The sequence below is a fragment of the Urocampus carinirostris genome, chromosome 9 (genome assembly GCF_059441175.1).
Source record: "Urocampus carinirostris isolate Australia breed hairy pipefish chromosome 9, RoL_Ucar_1.0, whole genome shotgun sequence".
In the NCBI taxonomy this organism is placed as follows: Eukaryota; Metazoa; Chordata; class Actinopteri; order Syngnathiformes; family Syngnathidae; genus Urocampus; species Urocampus carinirostris.
Genome location: NC_142357.1, coordinates 29,818,270 through 29,836,464, shown reverse-complemented (window position 1 = coordinate 29,836,464; position 18,195 = coordinate 29,818,270). Strand labels below are relative to the sequence as shown.

General features: G+C 41.6%; 1 protein-coding gene across 1 annotated transcript; it reads left to right on the top strand.

Annotated features, from left to right (window-relative positions):
• Positions 1-761: 761 nt before the first annotated feature.
• LOC148360015 (cationic amino acid transporter 2-like) lies at positions 762-17,269 on the top strand. The gene is made up of 12 exons (XM_088343473.1): positions 762-875; positions 4,341-4,766; positions 6,172-6,327; positions 7,673-7,838; positions 7,929-8,065; positions 9,858-10,080; positions 10,158-10,294; positions 10,381-10,483; positions 12,128-12,261; positions 13,538-13,704; positions 13,782-13,890; positions 15,942-17,269. Exons 2-12 carry the CDS (start codon positions 4,397-4,399, stop codon positions 16,070-16,072), a joined length of 1,833 nt encoding a protein of 610 aa, XP_088199599.1. The 5' UTR covers positions 762-875; positions 4,341-4,396; the 3' UTR covers positions 16,073-17,269.
• Positions 17,270-18,195: the final 926 nt, after the last annotated feature.

Below are 18,195 nucleotides of genomic sequence, written 5' to 3'. Positions count from 1 at the left end.
TCCTCATGCTGAGGTTATTGAGTTTTTCCTTGCCCTTGCCCTCATGTCGGGTTTAGCTGTAATGTATAAAAGAAAAAAGTATCATCATGCATTTGTTAACGCCACAATCATTGCAACCTTGTCATCTTTTTTATGTATTTTTTATTTTATAATACTTTAATTATTTTGGATTTTATTTTTATTTTTTATTGATTGTCAATGCTACATCTATTTTGGCCTGGTCCTCCTGGAAAGGGGATTACCTCATGTGTGGTCCCTTCTCAAGGTTTCTTCATTTTCCTCTTGCTGAGGTTATTGAGTTTGTCCTTGCCCTCATGTCGATGTTAGATCAGGGGATGGTGTAATATTAGTCTGTAGTTTTCAATAGCATGTGGTTTGTGGAGCCCTTTGAGACCCCTTGTGATGAAGGGCTATACAATTAAACATGACTTGACAATAGTAACCTCTTGGACTTCGATTATGCCCTTTCACTTATTGTGAAGAGGCCAGGAATCAAAATGAACAAAGAAACCTGTCAACTTTCCTTTGACCAATATGGAAATATGAATTCATCAATTCATTTAAAAATAAGTCACTTAGTGGAACCTGGGTGTATTGCACTTCACTGATTTACCAAACAAAACACTGCAAACAAAAGCATTTTTGAGATTCCCACCGGGATATTTGGCACCCGTTCGCAGCTGTGTTTTTGCAATAATGAACACATTATGACCGAAAACAGGGCGCAAGAAAGGCTACATTGTGAGTAATTCCACAGAGTGGGAGGGTCTCCAAGGCCACCCTTGTATATATTGCAGTAAAAAAAAAAAAACATGTTTCCTTCATCCAAGTCGGCAGCACTGATACTGGACAATCACCGCTGGACAACATACAAGGTACAGTAATACAACAACATCCTTTGTATATAATTGTAATTGAATCCGGTACAGAATTAAGTCTGATTTCACATGCTAAAGCGACAAAAGATCTCCGAGCGAGGTGATGAGGTATCATTGCAGTGACAAAGCAGCACATCACATGTGCCGTTGTTGTTAATAAAAATGTGTTATCTGTCTTGTGGAATAGATAGCTCAGCAGATAGCAAGTCCAAGTGTTAAGTTTGGTCAAAGGTACACTGAAAAGTACACACAGGTTGCCTGCCTACTCGACTCAAGCCTGCTGAGGTGGATGCCGGGGGGATTAAGGGGCAATAAAATCCCCCTCTGTAAATTTAAAAGGAGGGGAGTGTTTATTACACTGTTTATAATCCCTGGGAAGCATAGTAACAGTTTTTGAACAAGTGTTTTTATAATAAAATTAACTGCGCTTAAGCAAACTATCGATCACTGTACGCAGAAAGTCACGTCTTTGTTTGTTTTTATAGCTATGATTAATCACAAACAGGCCTGACCAAAAAAAGAAAAGAAAACGTCAACTCAAGGTTAAGTTATATTTATTTGTATAGCCCTTTATCACAAAAAGTATCAAAGGGCTGTACAGAGCACAACAACAACAACAAAATAACTAGGAAAATATAACATCAGCTATAAAAAATATTTTTGGAGGAATGGAAATATCCATCCATCCATCCATTATATGCACCGCTTATCCTCGGTAGGGTCGCGGGAGTGCTGGAGCCCATCCCAGCTATCTTCGGGCAGTGGGCAGGGGACACCCTGAAATGGTTGCCAGCCAGTCACAGGGCACATAGGGACAGACAACTCACTCGCTCATTCACACCTAGGGACAATTTGAACCAGCCAATTAACCTGAGATTCATGTTTTGGGAATGTGGGAGGAAACCGGAGTGCCCGGAGTAAACCCACGCAAGCCCGGGGAGAACATGCAAAATCCACACAGGAAAGTTCGATCTCATGGCCTCAGAACTGTGCCGCACACGCGCTAACCACTGCGCAATACAATGGAAAATAAATACAGTTTTATGTATTTCTGTTATGGACCAGGACAGGATCCAAATGCGTGACGTTTCTCACACAAGCCTTTTATTTTACGGGAAATGGGGAGTCATGCACGTTAAGCAGCAGTCTGGCGTGGAATGACAGGAAGTCAGAGGCGGACGAGATCGATACCAATTGCCCGAGTAGATATTGGACAGATGGGGTCGATACCGGACAGGACGGGACAGACATGATTGATAAAAAAACTGGATACCGAAATAAAAAAGGACAAAAATAGACGGGAACGAAACTAGAAACCGATATTAAACAGGACGAAAATAAACATGAACAATACCGGACAGAAAATGCCTACAGGCAACAAGACCGAGTCAAAACCCACGTCTTGCAGGGCAGAGGTTTGTTGACGGACTGACAAACGAAGAGCGAGAGCACTGAGCTTAAATAGACAGAAAGGCGCCACACGGTCGGGGCCAATTGGGCGCCATGGCAACAGAGACAATTTCATTCAATTTATTTATTTAAAAATAACCTTTTAAGAATGTATTTGAACTTCTATTCAAAATTTTAATCAATGTATTTTTTTTAGCGCTTTGGGGGATGAAAAAAAGATAATCTTGTCAGTGACTATCATCCTAATTGTTGACTCAATACTGTCATAAAAGACTGGAGGAAGTGGAGTAAAAGGTGTGGTTGTATTTATGTGGGCGGCAATTATATAACCAAACATTGGCATTATAAAGCAATAACTGGATTAAGGTGAATTAAAGATGGTTATAATAGGTTATCTCTGGGTTCTTGTGGGTATGTGATGGAGATGTCCCAAGCCTTATGGTTAAGGTAGTTTAAATAGGTTCGCCATATCTTTAGAACCAATATAATATAGTAAATAAATGTTACGTAACAGTAGAGTCACACAACAACATGTATTTTAGAATTAAAATAAATAAAATATATATATATCCTTTTTTAATTGTTGGGTTTCATCCATTGTGTTGAAGGGTAAATTATGAAGAAACCTACTTAAAAGGACAGTGTGTATTATTGTATGGATGTCGCTGTATTGCTTTGTGCAACCAAGAACGGGTGCCAAAAAGCACTAAGACGAATACAAACTACAGCAAGGGTTTCCAAGTTGGTAACCGCGGGCAACAGGTGGCTTCTTAAGAGCACTTGAGTAGCCCTGGTGTCATGATTACTGATTAGCATCAAATGTGCCCGGTCATTTGGCGCCAGCCGCTGCGGGCTACCTGATTGGTTCGCTGTCTCTTTTTAAGCCCAGTCTTTTCACTCTCCGATTGTCAGTCCGTCAGTGAACCTCTGTTGTTACAAGGCAAGCCTTTTGACTCCCGCCTGTCCCATTTTTGCACCCGTTTTTCCACCCGTCCGTTCCTGATCTCCCCGTTTGTCTCCGGCTACAACCTGTAGCTAAACCCGACCACGTCTGCTCTCCTGTCCCGGCTATCGAGCTGTTTTCCGTTCTTGACACCGCCATCTCTCGCTACGGAACATCCACTTCCGTACTCGGACCACGATCCGATTGCATGAGCGGCTTGTTTCCCGCATCTAGCGGGCACCGGATCGCTGGCGCTTCCCTTCCTCTTTATATTAATAAAACTTGGAGTTAACGTTACGCATTTGGGTCCAGATCTCGTTCCTGTCGTGACACCTGGTTCTGAAGATATATCATGAGTTGATGTGATCTTTTAGGAAATTTGAGTTCTAACTGGCATGAAGTTTAGTGGTTGACAGTCTTTTCTTTCTTTTTGATAAACAAAATTCGTAACTGGCAAACGTGTTTTTCTCCCCATTGCAAAGAAAAGAAACTTATGATATTCAATATTCTCAATTGTACAATATACTCAATATTCATAAACAAAGACTATTTAAACAGCTAATAACCACGGCGGGGTAATAACAAAATAATAACAAAGTAATAACATAGTAACAGCATGTTATTTTAGAAATACATAACAAACTGGTTGCCCTTTGCGCTGAACACTAACCAAAATGTAGCCCCATCCTCAAAAAGATTGGCAAACCTTGAACTATGCCAAATAAAGTGACCAAACTGCACCATTTTCCTTGTCATCAGTCATACAAGCTTTTTTTGGGGTACCCGTAGCAGCAAGATGGCAGACAAATACGTCCGCTCCCTCTATTTGAGTCTCAAGTTATGTAAAATAAATGCAAATATTCCAACTTAAGTATCATACAATGCACGTTTGTTTGATGGTTCATGTGTTTTTGCTTATTCATTTAGTCAATATTTTTTTTGTCCTTTGAGCTTTTTTTTTTTTTTACCTCAAGGAGGCGCTAAGTAATACCCACGGTCCTTTAAAAGGGCTGCCCTGAGGATTATTCATTGACATGTTGATGACCCGCCCTTCCTGCTTTTATCCACTGTCTTCTTCTTGGTCCCTCATTCTCTTCCCTTCTCCCAAGACATCCACCTAGGCTTCCCTCTCGAATTGCAGCGTCGTCTCATCTCGCCCCTCATCATGGCATATAGAGTGGTGAAGTCCTTTTTCCTGAGCATCTCCAGGACCAAACCTCTGGAGCCCGATGGTGAGAAGTCCACCTTCAACCGATGCTTGACCACTTTGGACCTCGTAGCGCTCGGCGTGGGCAGCACGCTGGGGGCCGGCGTTTACGTCCTATCCGGAGAAGTGGCCCGGGAATCGGCCGGGCCCAGCATCATCATCGCTTTCTTCATCGCCGCGCTGGCGTCCATATTCGCCGGGTTGTGCTACGCGGAGTTCGGCTCCAGGGTTCCCAAAACGGGCTCGGCGTACCTCTACAGTTACGTGACGGTCGGGGAGCTGCTGGCTTTCATCACCGGCTGGAATCTGCTTCTCTCTTATGTGATAGGTCAGTTCTTATCCGTGATTTCATAGGAATTTGATTGGTTTTCCTTGTTTTTAACTTACGTAAATAATCAACAGTCTGCTTCGGTAGTGTATAACTCGTTTTAGCTCAGGGGACACATCGTAGAAAAACAGTTTTCATGGGGGCTGGACTAGTAGATTAGAGAGAAAGAGAGAGAGAGAGAGAGTGAGCAAAAAAGAGAGAAAAGTAAGAAAAAGAAAATAAAAAGATTAGAAGAGAGAGAGAAAGAATGAGAGGGAGAAGGACACAGAGAGAGAGAGAGAAGACAGATAGAGAAAATAAGAGAGAGTGGGAGAGAACAAAGGAAAAGAATAAAGAGATAAAAATAAAGTAAGTAAGAAGAAAGAAAAGGAAGGACAGAAGGGGAGTGATGAAGAAAGAGTAAAAGAAAAGCAAAGGAAAGAATGAAAGAGAAACAAAAGTAATACATGAAAATGAAAGAAATAAAGCAAGCAAGATAGCGAGACAGAAAAACAGAAGAAAGAAAGACAAACAAAAGAGAGAAAGAAGGCAAGAAATAATGCAAGAAGGCAAGAAAGAAAGAAAGCAATAAAGAAAGAAAGAAGGCAAGAAAGTAAGCAGGAAAGAAGGCAAGAAAGACAAAAACAAAGAGCGAAAGAAAGACGGAAACAAAGAAAGAAAAAAGACAAACAGAGAAAATAAGAGAGAGCGGAAGAACAACGGAAAGGACTAGAGAGAGAAAAAGAAAAAGGAAGTAAGAACAAAAGAAAAAGGAAGGACAAGAGAGGAGTGATAAAAAAGAGAAAAAGAAAGAAAAATAATGAAGGAGACACAAAAGTAATAAAGAAAAACGAAAGAAAGCAAGCAAGAAAGCTAGACAAAAAACAGGAGAAAGACAGACAAACAAAAGAAAGAAAAAAGACAGGAAAGAAAGCAAGAAGGCAAGAAAGAAAGAAAGAAGGCAAGAAAGAAAGAAAGAAACAAAGAAAGAAGAAAAAAAGAACAAAAGAGAAAGAGAGAAATTGAGAGAAAAAAAGAGAGAAAGGAATCCAGCTATATTTGCTTTACGGGTGGCACCTCGCGTTGCCGATATTCAGCGGACACATTTAAAACTGCAAGTCATTTTTCTCTTTTGCTTCTCATCACATTGTCTCAAATGACGTGGCGAGCCACTTTCGGGCCGCAGGCCGCGAGTTTGACAAAACACACACTCCACACGATACATCATGTGACCTTCCACCTGCTGCAGAAGCAGATTCTTCGAAGATGATTCCCATAGGCATAATCTTGTCTTACTGCTACGTAAATAAGACCATAAACCAGCAAAGTCTAAAGTTGAATGGGAAACATCCACATGCATATTTTTTGACTTTACGACCGAAGTTACGTGTTTTATTGCCATTTTTCCTACTCACTTTCCGTTCAGGAACCTCCAGCGTCGCGCTAGCGTGGAGCGGCACCTTCGATGACCTCATCGGGGGTCTCATGTCCGACTACTTGAAGGAGAACGCGGCGATGGGGCTTCCGGGGCTGGCACCCTATCCAGACCTTTTTGCCGCTTTTCTCATTATGCTGCTATCTGGTAATTTGGTTTTACCACAGAATACATCAAAAAAAGAGGAAAGGGGGACTCGTTATGTTTACAAAAAAGTGAAACACAGGAAAATGAAACAGTCTTTATGTAATCATTTACCACCAAAAAGTAAAAATGCTTCAATTATAAACACATATAGTCAGTGTCTGAAACTGCCCCATTTTTCCCTACTTGGAACACAATAAGACGACTCGTTGCAAAAAAAGTGTTAAGCTTTGATAATAAGAATATATAACAGAACAACACTTTTAAATTAAGTTTATTATGAATCTACTTATAACATTCATTGCATGTATATGACATCGCTGTTTTCCATCTGCCATCAGTATGTACCTGTATTTGTATATGCAATGTTTACGTTGCGTCGTCTGCTACAAGCCACGTGAACTCCTCTTTCCACCATACCTTTATTGTACATTTACGTTTTGTAGCGTCATAAATTTTGTTAGCTTCTTTTGAATATTTCTTCTGGGGCTGAGGTTTTGGCTTGGTTCCTTGCCACCCATCCATTTTTTTGTGTTCTCTGTGCGTCTACTTTGGAATATGATATGCAAATGCACGACTTTATAACGCTTGGGAAAGTCCAGAACTACAAAGTCATTGGATGCGGGCTTCTGATTGACTGCCGAGTATGCAAATTGCCAAACTAACTGAAATTCCGAAATTTCCAAATTGAACGAAGATTTAGAAATCGGAATAAAGAAAACGTTTGATTTTAAAAAGATGGAATGGTAGGAAGCCATCGGACAGATGGGGTCGATACCGGACAGGACGAGAGAGACAGGATTGATATCAAAACAGGATATCGAAATTAAACAGGACGAACTAGACGGGAACAAAACTGGAAACCGATGTCAAACAACAGGACATACAGGATTGATATCAAGACAGAATATCGAAATTAAACAGGACAAACTAGACGGCAACGAAACTGGAAACCGATATTAAACAGGGTAAAAATAAACAGGAACAATACCGGACAGGAAATAGCAACAGGAAACAGGACCGAGTCAAAACCCACGTTTGCGGGGCAGAGGTTCGTTGACGGACTGACAAAGGAAGAGTGAGTGCACTGAGCTTAAATAGACGGAAAGCGAATCTGTCAACGAGCCGCAGCTGGCGCCACACGGGCGGGGCCAATTGGGCGCCATGGCAACCGTCACAGAAATACAACTATAAATTACAACTATTGTACTGAAATCTATTTTTTTTTTAAAGTACTTTAAATTTACAATCATATGTAATTTACATAATCTTAACTATTTTTTAAACTTTTTTTAAAGAAACATCAAATGCTTAGACACTAATCCATTTATATCATTTTATTTTGAAGGCTTGCTCTCCTTTGGCGTGAAAGAGTCCACCTCAATCAACAAGGTTTTCACTGGAGTCAACATCGTGGTTCTGCTCTTTGTCGCCATCGCGGGTTTCATCAAAGGCGATATCGCAAACTGGAAAATCAGCGTCGACGACTTGCTCAACGCCACGGCACAAGCCAAGTAAATACAAAAAAAAATCAGCATCCTCTCGTGAAACTATTCCGATTTCATTCGTCCATTTGACGATATAATGTCCTTTCTATCACGCAGTAACCTAAGCACTACAGCCAATATCACCAGCGAGTTTGGGGAGGGGGGATTTTTCCCCTATGGATTCGGAGGAACTTTGGCAGGGGCAGCGACATGTTTCTACGCCTTTGTGGGCTTCGACTGCATTGCCACCACAGGTGAGAAAGTCGCCGTGAAGCCATTTGTTAGATCTGTCACGACCGGTACGAGCAGTGGACCCGAATGAGTAACGTTTCACACAATGCTTTATTAAGAGATCGGGGAAGTCAGGGCGAGAGGAAAAAACAAGAGCGATCTGGTGCAGGAGGAGCAGGAAGCCCTTGTGAACAAAGCGTTGTCGGGGATCAAAAGCAAGTCGGGCAGCCGGGACGGGAGAACGGAGCGTGGTCGGAGATCGGAAGCAAGTCGGGCAGTCGGTCGGGAGAACGGAGCGTAGTTGGGTAGCCGGGGACGATCAGGTAGCCAGGGACAGGGGTCGATATAGGATACAGGAACAGGTCGAGAAAGACGGGAGCCAAAAAGTGCTTGCCTTGCGTGTGCGGGGGTTCGCTGACGGACTGACAAGGAATGAACGAGAATGACGTACTTAAATGGGAGGAGGACGAGTGGCAGCTGGGGCTGAACGAGTGAGCGCAGGCGAGGGCAATTGGCAAATCATGACAAGATCAGGCCTCTCGGATTTTAGATGGAAGCCTTGAGCTCATCCGCTAAGTTGCTGTGACTTGTCTTTAGTGTTTCTTAGTTTAGTTTTGTTTGTTTTCCAGAACATATTCTATTTAGGTTCAGTGTCATAGCAATTTTTAGTTACAAACAATGTTCCCTCTAATTTTCCACGGGGCTGAGCGTTCACACAAAGTCGGTGAGCAACGCTTGAAACAACAGTGAGCAACCATAATCCCAAGTGTGGCAAGATCATTAATTATCAAACATGTCCAAAACTTGACATCAAGTTACATTTTGCTGAGTTTCCGGCAATGCAAAATTATTTTTCTCTTTTGAAAAAATTGACTCATGTACGATTGCCAAGGTTATACGGCCTACAAACGTTGTTTGTTCTTACAATTCTTTCACAAGAAATCCATTTCTTTTTATTTCCTGACATATTTTGTCGCATAATATTAACATTTTTGGGGGCTTATTTAGTTGTAAGATACAGAACTGTACTTAATCACATTTTTTAGTGGAAATACAATGTTGTCAACAAGATTCACTTGATATAATTGGAAATTACTTGAATGCAACACAAACTTTTTATTCTTTTTTGGTGTTTTTTTCTACTTTTTAAAAAAAATTCCTTTTAAAAAAACCTCATTGTGTTTATTTTTTCCGAGCTGTTACTTTTTTCTTTTTGTTCTCTATTTACTTTTTTCCTACATTTCTTTCTTTTCTTTTTTTCTGGCTTTTTTCTAAATTTTTCCTTCTTTTTTCCTCTTCCTTTTTTTCTCAGCTTTTCACTACTTTTTCATTTTGGTATTTTTTCCTTTTTTGTTCTATTCCCCCCTTCCTTTAAGTCATTTTGTGCATAATTTTACTTAATATTTGGTCATGTTGGGAATAAAGAAGCATAAACAACCTGAAGAGCCGTTTAGGACCCGAAAGAGCCGGTTCCTTTTAGTGAGCCGAGCCGAAGAAGCCGGTTCACGACATACTCTACTAACTTTACTCAACTTCGTTCGACTTCAAAATACCGCATTTAGGACACAACGTCAGGGGAACCCATGTATTTTTACCTTCATGCACTGTAACTTTGACTTAAGTCCCTTCTTAATTAGTAGTTTTGAGCCCTCATTTTTGTGCGCTGGCTAGATTTTCTTGTGCGCTGAGAATGTGCGAGCAGTGCACAATTGCGCACGCGCGCAGCTTAGAGGGAACACTGGTTACAAATAACATTCACTTGTGAGTAATTGGAACACGACTAATGTCTTCCCCTTATTTGTGTGTTCTCCTCAGGCGAGGAGGTGAAGAACCCTCAAAAGTCGGTGCCAATCGGCATTGTGGCCTCTCTACTAATTTGCTTCCTGGCCTACTTTGCCGTTTCCGCTGCGCTCACCCTAATGATGCCGTACTACATGCTCAGCCAAAAAAGCCCTCTACCCGTAGCTTTTGAATACATCGGCTGGGGTCCTGCCAAATATGTTGTGGCCGTTGGGTCTTTATGTGCTCTCTCCACTAGGTATAAGCATAAATGTTTGTTTTGAAGCCATTTATGTTGGATTGATGCCTGAGTTTGTTTTTGATGGGTCTACACAGCCTACTGGGGTCCATGTTCCCCATGCCAAGGGTGATGTTTGCAATGGCAAGGGATGGTCTTCTTTTTCAACCCTTGACCAAAGTCACATCCAGGGGAAGTCCTGCTGTAGCGACGATATCTTCTGGAACTGTAGCAGGTGAGTGCGGGAACTCAACACCTATGCACGCATCTACGCATGAGCTCTATCTCCTTACTGCAGTTTTGTTATTCTACCATTTTCAGCCATCATGGCTCTTCTGTTTGACCTGGACGCCTTGGTGGAGATGATGTCCATCGGAACACTGTTTGCTTACACGCTTGTGGCTATTTGCATCCTAATACTAAGGTAGTAATATTCAGTCAATGTTTAAGAGTAACTGTTTACAGAGTAATACCGATACCCAAATTTTGAGTAGTCATCAAACCGATATCCTAAGGATGTAAAATCCCTTGACAAAAATGAATGATATGATGGAAGAGGTGGCGGCACGGCAGCACAGTGGTTCGCATGAGCGCGGAACAGTTCTAAGGACATGGGATCGAATCCTCCTGTGTGTAGTTTGCATGTTCTCCCTGTGCTTGCGTGGGTTTCCTCCGGGCACTCCGGTTTCCTCCCACACTTCAAAATCATGCATGTCAGGTTAATTGGCTGGTCCAAATTGTCCCTAGGTGTGAATGTGCGAGCGAATTGTCTGTCTCTATGTCCCTTGCCCACCGCCAGAAGATAGCTAGGATGGGCTCCAGCACCCCCGGGACCCTACTGAGTATAAGCGGTTCAGACAAATAGATGAATGGATGGATTATGGAAGAAATGCCTTAAAGGAGCTTAAGGGAATTTGGAACTTTTTAACTCTATCTTGGCTTAAAGTCATGATTGCAGCCTTAGACACCTCAGTCGTGCATTTCTTAGATGCTCTCGAATAAACTGTTCTTATGTTAATCTATCTGTCATGAACCGGAACAGGATCAGGACCCAAATGCGTGATGTTTCTCACACAAGCCTTTTATTTTATGGGAAATGGGGAGTCATGCATGTTAGGTAGCAGTCTGGCGTGGAATGACAGGAAGCCAGAGGCGGACGAGATCGATACCAATTGCCCGAGCAGATATCGGACAGATGGGGTCGATACCAGACAGGACGGGACAGACAGATTGATATCTGCAGGAAATTAAATAGGACAAACTAGACGGGAACAAAAACTGGAGATAATAATAAACAGGACAAAAATAGACAGGAACGATAACTGGAATTAATAATAAACAGGAAAAACATGGACGGGAACGATACCGGACAGGAAACGCAGGCAGGAATCCGGACAGAGTCAAAACCCCCTTTGACCTAATGTGTTCCACAGCTGGAACAGCGTTGCTAAAAGTAAGATAAAAGCAAGCTGCCCCATTGGGAAAAAGTATAAGGGCTCTTTGAACTCAATTGATCGTTGTTAACAGACACGTAACTTTTTACGGACACAACACACCAAACCTTTACTATCCCAACATAATATTTTCCATAATACAGTTATGCATTAATTCAATAGAACTTTTCCATTCATTTAATTTTGAGTTCCTGATTGTTAAATGGTCACAAAAAGGTAGACAATACTGGTATCAGACACTATTGCGAGTGGGCTGATAAATGCTCCAATACCGATAGCTGGTATCTGTACTCCCTTTTATTTTTCTATAACATCCTTAAATCAGAGTACCGGCAATTTTTTTCAGCAGTCCACAGCTTAGACTTAGACTTAGACTCTTAAAAAATATGTTTTAAAACACTGAAAACTGCAAAATGAGTATTTACTGAGTTAAATGGGTCTAATTTTCTGATAAATTCTAAAACTGTAATTCAAGTCTAGAGTAAACAGATTAGGTATGATAACAGTAAAAAACTGAAAAAATCCTCTAGAAAGCTTAGTTTTTTCCATGCTCACTTTTGCCTTAAAAGCTTTGAAAATCATTCACTCATGTTGTTTATTTACTGTGATTCAAGGTATCAAGTGATGCCATCTGAGGACGGAGGACTGCAAATCATGGAGTCTAATGCTAAGTTTGGGTTTCTGAAGCCACCTTCGATTCCAAATTCCGATACTTCAAAAAGAGTCACTGTTTTGATTTTAGTTTCCGGTAAGGACTCTAAACTCTTTTTTTCCTGATCTAATATAAATAACTGTATTAACAGTGAATAAAATAAGTATTTGACCACCCTGCTATTTTGCTATTTCTCCCACCTAAAAATCATGGAGGGGTCTGAAATTTCCATCGTAGGTGCATGTCCATTGTGAGAGAGATAAACTAAAAAGAAAAATCCAGAAATCACAATGCATGATTTTTCTTAACAATTTATTTGTGTGATACAGCTGTATGTAAGTATTTGAACAACCTGTGTATCATCTAGAATTCTGACCCTGAAAGACCTGTTAGTCCACCTATTAGAAGTCCACCTGCACTCCATGTATCATCCCGAATCAGATGCAACAGTTTGAGGTCATTAGCTGCATAAAGACACTAACTTTAAATTGTAACATGCCGAAGACTAAAGAGCTGTCCAAAGACACCAGAGACAAAATTGTAATTGTATATGGCCATTTGGATGGTACAGAAAAGTCATGGGAGAAAGTTCTGTGGTCAGATGAGACTAAAATACTTTTTTGTCGTAATTCCACTAAGCGTGTTTGGAGGAAGAAGAATGAAGAGTACAATCCGAAGAACACTGTGATGCATGGGTTGGTAGCATCACGCCTTGGGGGTGTTTTTCTGCACATAGGACAGGACAAGTGCACTGTATTAAAGAAAGGATGACTGCGGCCGTGTGTTGTGAGATTTTGGGGAACAACCTTCCTCCCTCAGTCAGAGCATTGAAGATGGGCTGTGGCCAGGTCTTCCAACACGACAACGATCCAAAGCACACAGGCAGGAAAACCAAGGAGTGGCTCCGTAGGAAGCATATCAATGTTCTAGCATGGCCCAGACAGTCTCCAGACCTAAAACCCAATCGAAAACCTTTGGAGGGAGCTCAAATTCCGTGTTTCTCAGCAACAGCCCAGAAACCTAGAGAAGATCTTTGTGGAGGAGTGGGTCAAGATCCTGCAGCGTGCGCAAACCTGGTGAAAGACTATAGGAAATGTTTGACCTCTGTAATGGCAAACAAAGGCTGATGTATTAAACATTAACATTCATTTTCTCAGGTGTTCAAATACTTATTTGCAGCTGTATCACATTGATAAGTCGATAAAAAATCATGCATTGTGATTTTTGGATTTTTATTTTTAGTTTATCTCTCTCACAGTGGACATGCAATTTCAGACCCCTCCACGATTTCTAAGTAGGATACATCAAAATACTGTAGCAGGGTGTTCAAGTACTTCTTTTCTTCGTTATAAATTATTATAATGTGTTACAGTTGCCTGTGTGACCGCTCTGTGCATCACTTTGAGTCTGGCAATCGATTCCTTATACAACATGGAGGCATGGAGTGTGGCGCTCATCTGCATCATCTCCATTACCCTGCTAATTACTGTTTTCTTAATCTGGAGGCACCCACAGAACACCAAGAAGGCAACCTTTATGGTGAGGTTACTTTAGATTTCACGAACAATGGGCGTGATCTGAATGTAAACACGTTATTTCTTGCATGTTCTCAACAGGTTCCCTTACTCCCAGCGCTGCCAATTGTGAGCGCGCTGATAAACGTCTACCTTATGTTCCAGTTAGAAGGTGCCACGTGGTTGCGCTATGCTATATGGATGGCAGTAGGTGAGGTTATATTTGATAAGAAAATCGGAAATTCCTGTAAAGTGAAATGTCGGAAGGGAAAGTATGATGTTAATGTGAAAAAAATACAGAAAGATGAGGATCAAAAGTATGAAACACTAGGATGGACAAGCCAGAAACGGAGACAGGACCCACTAGCGTTCGTTTACTCAGATTTATTAATAAAGAGAGAGGGCAGTGCTTGCTTCCACGATCCGATGATCGACGGACACGGGTAGCAGGTGGCAGGAACGCGGAAGTGGCACAATAATCGTAGGCAGCAGAGATACTGCTTGCTAGCCGGGACGGGAGAGCAAGGGCGGTATCGAGTCCAGAAAAGAGGTCGGCAACAGGTATCAGGCAGGAAACAGGGCAGAACCGGTTGATGGCCGGGATGGAAGAGCAGGGCAGAAACGGGTCCAGAAACAGGTTGGCAACAGGTATCAGGCAGGAGAAAACAGGGCAGGAAAATGTCGGAAGGTATGGAGCTTGCCTAGCTGGGAGCATAGGTTCGCAAACGGTCTGACAGCTTCCCCTTGGAAGCCGGGGTTTAAAAAGAGTCTTTGAACCAATCAGCGCTTGGGGCTGTTGGCACCAACAGGGCATTCGCAGGTATCCCGAATCAGCAATCATGACATATACGGAATCAGACTTTTGACCTTGAATTTTGACCTTTTGAAGTATATTGAAATACAAACCAAATCCTCTTTGACAGTAAAAACAGCTTACAAGATAGTAGAACATATAAAGTATTGACAAGTTTCTATACAAACATATGTGGTACGTATACAGTTTAGTAGACATTCAAAAGTGGGATCTTCCGTAGCGGGAGAAGGCGGTGTCAAGGACGGAAAAACAGGTCAATAGCTGGGACAGGAGAGCAAGAACATGTTCGGGATCAAAAACAGGTCGTAAGCCGAGACAGGAGAGCAGACGTGGTCGAGATCAAAAACAAGTCGATGCCAGAGACAAACGGGGAGATCTGGAATGGACAGGTGGAAAAACAAGTGCAAAAACGGGGCAAGCGGGAGTTAGGGTGAAAATGCCTGCTTTGTAACAACAGAGGTTCGCTGACGTACTGACAAAAGGAGAGTGACAGGACCGGGCTTAAAAAGGGACAAGGAGCCAATCAGATAGCCCGCAGCGGCTGGCACCAAATGAGCGGGCACAGGCGATTCAAATTGGTAATCATGACGGACCCCGTTCTCATTCCATCTTGAATTTATTATTTGTAAATGTGAATAATTTATTGCTAAACATACCGTATTACCATGTCAAGAATAGACAACCATCTGGCATTGTTTTATTTTGTAAAGTAAATGTTCGGTAACAAAAATACTTAAGGTGTGTGAGTAATACTCTAAAATTGGTACTGGTATTAATAAAAAAATGGTATCAAAACCATAAAAGAGTATTTGTCACGTCCAGAACAAAGGGTAGACCCAATCGCCTCACGTTTCTCACAAGTTTATCTAGATATAGAGAGGAGTGGTCGCGCCCGCGATCCGGTGCTTGCTAGACGCGGGAAGCAAGTCGCTCTCGTGATCCGAATACGGAAGGGATCTTCTGTAGCGGGCGATGGCAGTGTCAGGGACGGAAACACAGGTCGATTGCCGGGACAGGAGAGCAAAGACGTGGTTGGGGACAGAAACTGGTCATAAGCCAGGACGGGAGAGCAGAGCGTGGTTGGGAACAAAACGCCAAACAGGGGCAAAACGTGACAGGTGGGAGTCAGGGTCGAAATAAGGCTTGCCCTGTATAAAAAGAGGTTCGTAGACGGACTGACAACAGGGGATAGACAGGGCTGAATTCAAATAGTGACAGGGAGCCAATCAGAATCCGAGGCAGTTGGCGCCAAATGAGCGGGCACAGGTGATTCACATCATTAATCATGACAGTATTATTCATTGTACTTTGTTTCCATTGTAATGTATTTTAGTTTTGGTAATCCCAGCAAATAAAACATGATGGTTTTATGATGCTATTCTGAACATAAGCACTTCCAGTCATTTGCCATTGTCCAAATACGAGCTGTAATGGTTTTCTCCCTGCAGGCCTGCTCATCTATTTTGGCTACGGCTTGCATCACAGCGTTCTGAACCAGCGCTTCAAAACAAACCTTACAGTTTTGGAGCCCGTCAGTGAAAAACCCAACAAAGACATCTTTAATGAGTGCAAATTGTGAGCGCTAGCTAGTCCGTGGAGACGACTGGAGATGTTACTGTGAGTGGCTGTTTTGTAAATAAGAGTAAATATACGCAGGTCTGCTGTCCCTGCCTGCTTCTGTGACTCAAAGGGACAGTGTGTAATATTTGACTATTAGATGTATGGCGTAGGGCAACCGAAAACGAGTGCTACAAGGCTCAAGAAAGAATACGAACTACGGAGACTCAAAGTGATCAGTGTCTTCATTTTTTCGGCTCAGCCTCTTTCCCTTTGTTATCCTTTTTCATTTTTGCTTTTCAGCTTATTTTACTCGGCTTCTTTTTCTTTATCCTTTTTTCTCTCCTTAGTACCCTTTCCTCTTTTTTTCATTTTTTTTTTTTTGCCCCAATTTTCCTTTTTCTTTGATTATTGATTTCATTCCTTCTTTCCATTTTATTTTTTCGCTCGTTCCCCCATTCACCCTTTTTCCCATTTTTCCCTTTTCATTTCTTTTTTTCTATATTTGCTCTTTCTTTTCCCCTAGCTTTTTCTTTCTCTTTTTCTTCTCTTCCTCCTTTTTTCTCTCTCTTTTTCTCCTCCTTTTCCCCATTTTAAACCCCCTTTTTGCTCTATTTTTCCCCTCTTTTTTTCTTTGCTTCCATTTACCTGGTTTTCTGTGGAAGCAAGATGGCCGACAAACATGTCAGCTCCCTTTAGCTGAGCCTCGTCTTATGTAAAATAAATGCTATTTTTTTTGGCCTACGGCTATTTTTCAAAAACACGTGTTTATATGTGACTTCATGTATCTTGTTGTATAAATCAATATTGTTTGTTTTTAAGCAAATGATGTTTACCTATCACTAGGAGGCACCTAATAATACAGACGGTCCCTTTAAGCACATGTTCATGCAGTTCTTTACGTCATTCCTTTGAGGAATGTCAATCTTATTAATAATTTTTGAGAAACAGTGCCGATTTCTTGCCAAGTATTCCAACACCCATGTACTTTCTAAACTGTAGAAAATGTAAGTAGTAAAAACAAATCAGCTGCTAATATTTGTACTTTTGAAGTGTCTGAAATTGTGATTGTGATTTATATATTTTGTTTTATCGCACGACAGATGTTAAGAGTTTTTCAGATTTTCTTGTATCTAAGTGTTTGTATAAAGAGTTTACATGTTTTGTAATAAGGAATTGTGAATGTATATTTCGATTAAAAAGAAACTACTATTTTCAAGACCTGTTGTTTTTGTTGTAGATCATGAGAAATAAAGGTAAAAGGGGTAGAATTTACTTCCCCTACATTGGGATTTATAGCGTAACAATAGAACCTTTCAAGATAGATTACCTACAGTATACCCTGATCACATTTGTGACCTTATTAACAAAAACACAAACAGTAAAAGAAATGTTGTTAGAGCCAGATCAGATGGTGGACCCAAACGTGCAACGTTTCACACAAAAGTTTATTGGGATATCGAAGAAGTCAGGGGTGAGGAAACAAACGCCAGCGATCATGTGCTCGCTGGACAGGAGGAGCAAGAAGCTCTCGGGATCGGAGCGTGATCGGAATACGGAAGTGAGTGGATTTGCCGGGGCAGGAGATCAGAGCCTGGTCGGTGGGTGAAAACGGGTCAATAGACGTAGCAGAAGATGATCGGGAAATCAGGAGCAGATGAGCAGGATATGGATGAAGTCGGGGCAGACGGGAGCCAGAGTCAAAGTGCTTGCCTGGCATATGTGGAGTTTTGCTGACGGACGGACAAGGAGTGACTGGAGTACTGGGTATAAATAGGAGGGGAATCAATCAGGCAACTAGCAGCAGCTGGCGCCAAATAAACGGGCACAGGTGAGGGCAATGAGTAATCATGACAACTGTTGAAAATAACTTATCTCATCAAAGCGAATAGTTTTTTTATTTTATTTTGAGACATGCTAACTTCTCGTTACAGTAAAATAATATAAAAATAATACCTAAGATTGAAAATTAACTGCATCGTTTTGCATATTTCAATTCAGTGTTTATTGTCATATACACAATGTCACGGTTGCCCATGGCACCAGATTGGCCCCACTCGTTTGACGCCAGTTGCGGCTTGTTGACTGATTGGCCTCCCTCCTATTTAAGCTCAGTGCTCTAACTCACCTTTTGTCAGTCCGTCA

Bases quoted from the DNA above. Each gene is read 5' to 3' on its own strand.
- LOC148360015 (XM_088343473.1), top strand. From the start codon at position 4,397: ATGGCATATAGAGTGGTGAAGTCCTTTTTCCTGAGCATCTCCAGGACC. The intron at 7,839-7,928 runs GTAAATACAAAA...TCTATCACGCAG, and splicing joins AACGCCACGGCACAAGCCAA to TAACCTAAGCACTACAGCCA. The intron at 12,262-13,537 runs GTAAGGACTCTA...AATGTGTTACAG, and splicing joins TGTTTTGATTTTAGTTTCCG to TTGCCTGTGTGACCGCTCTG.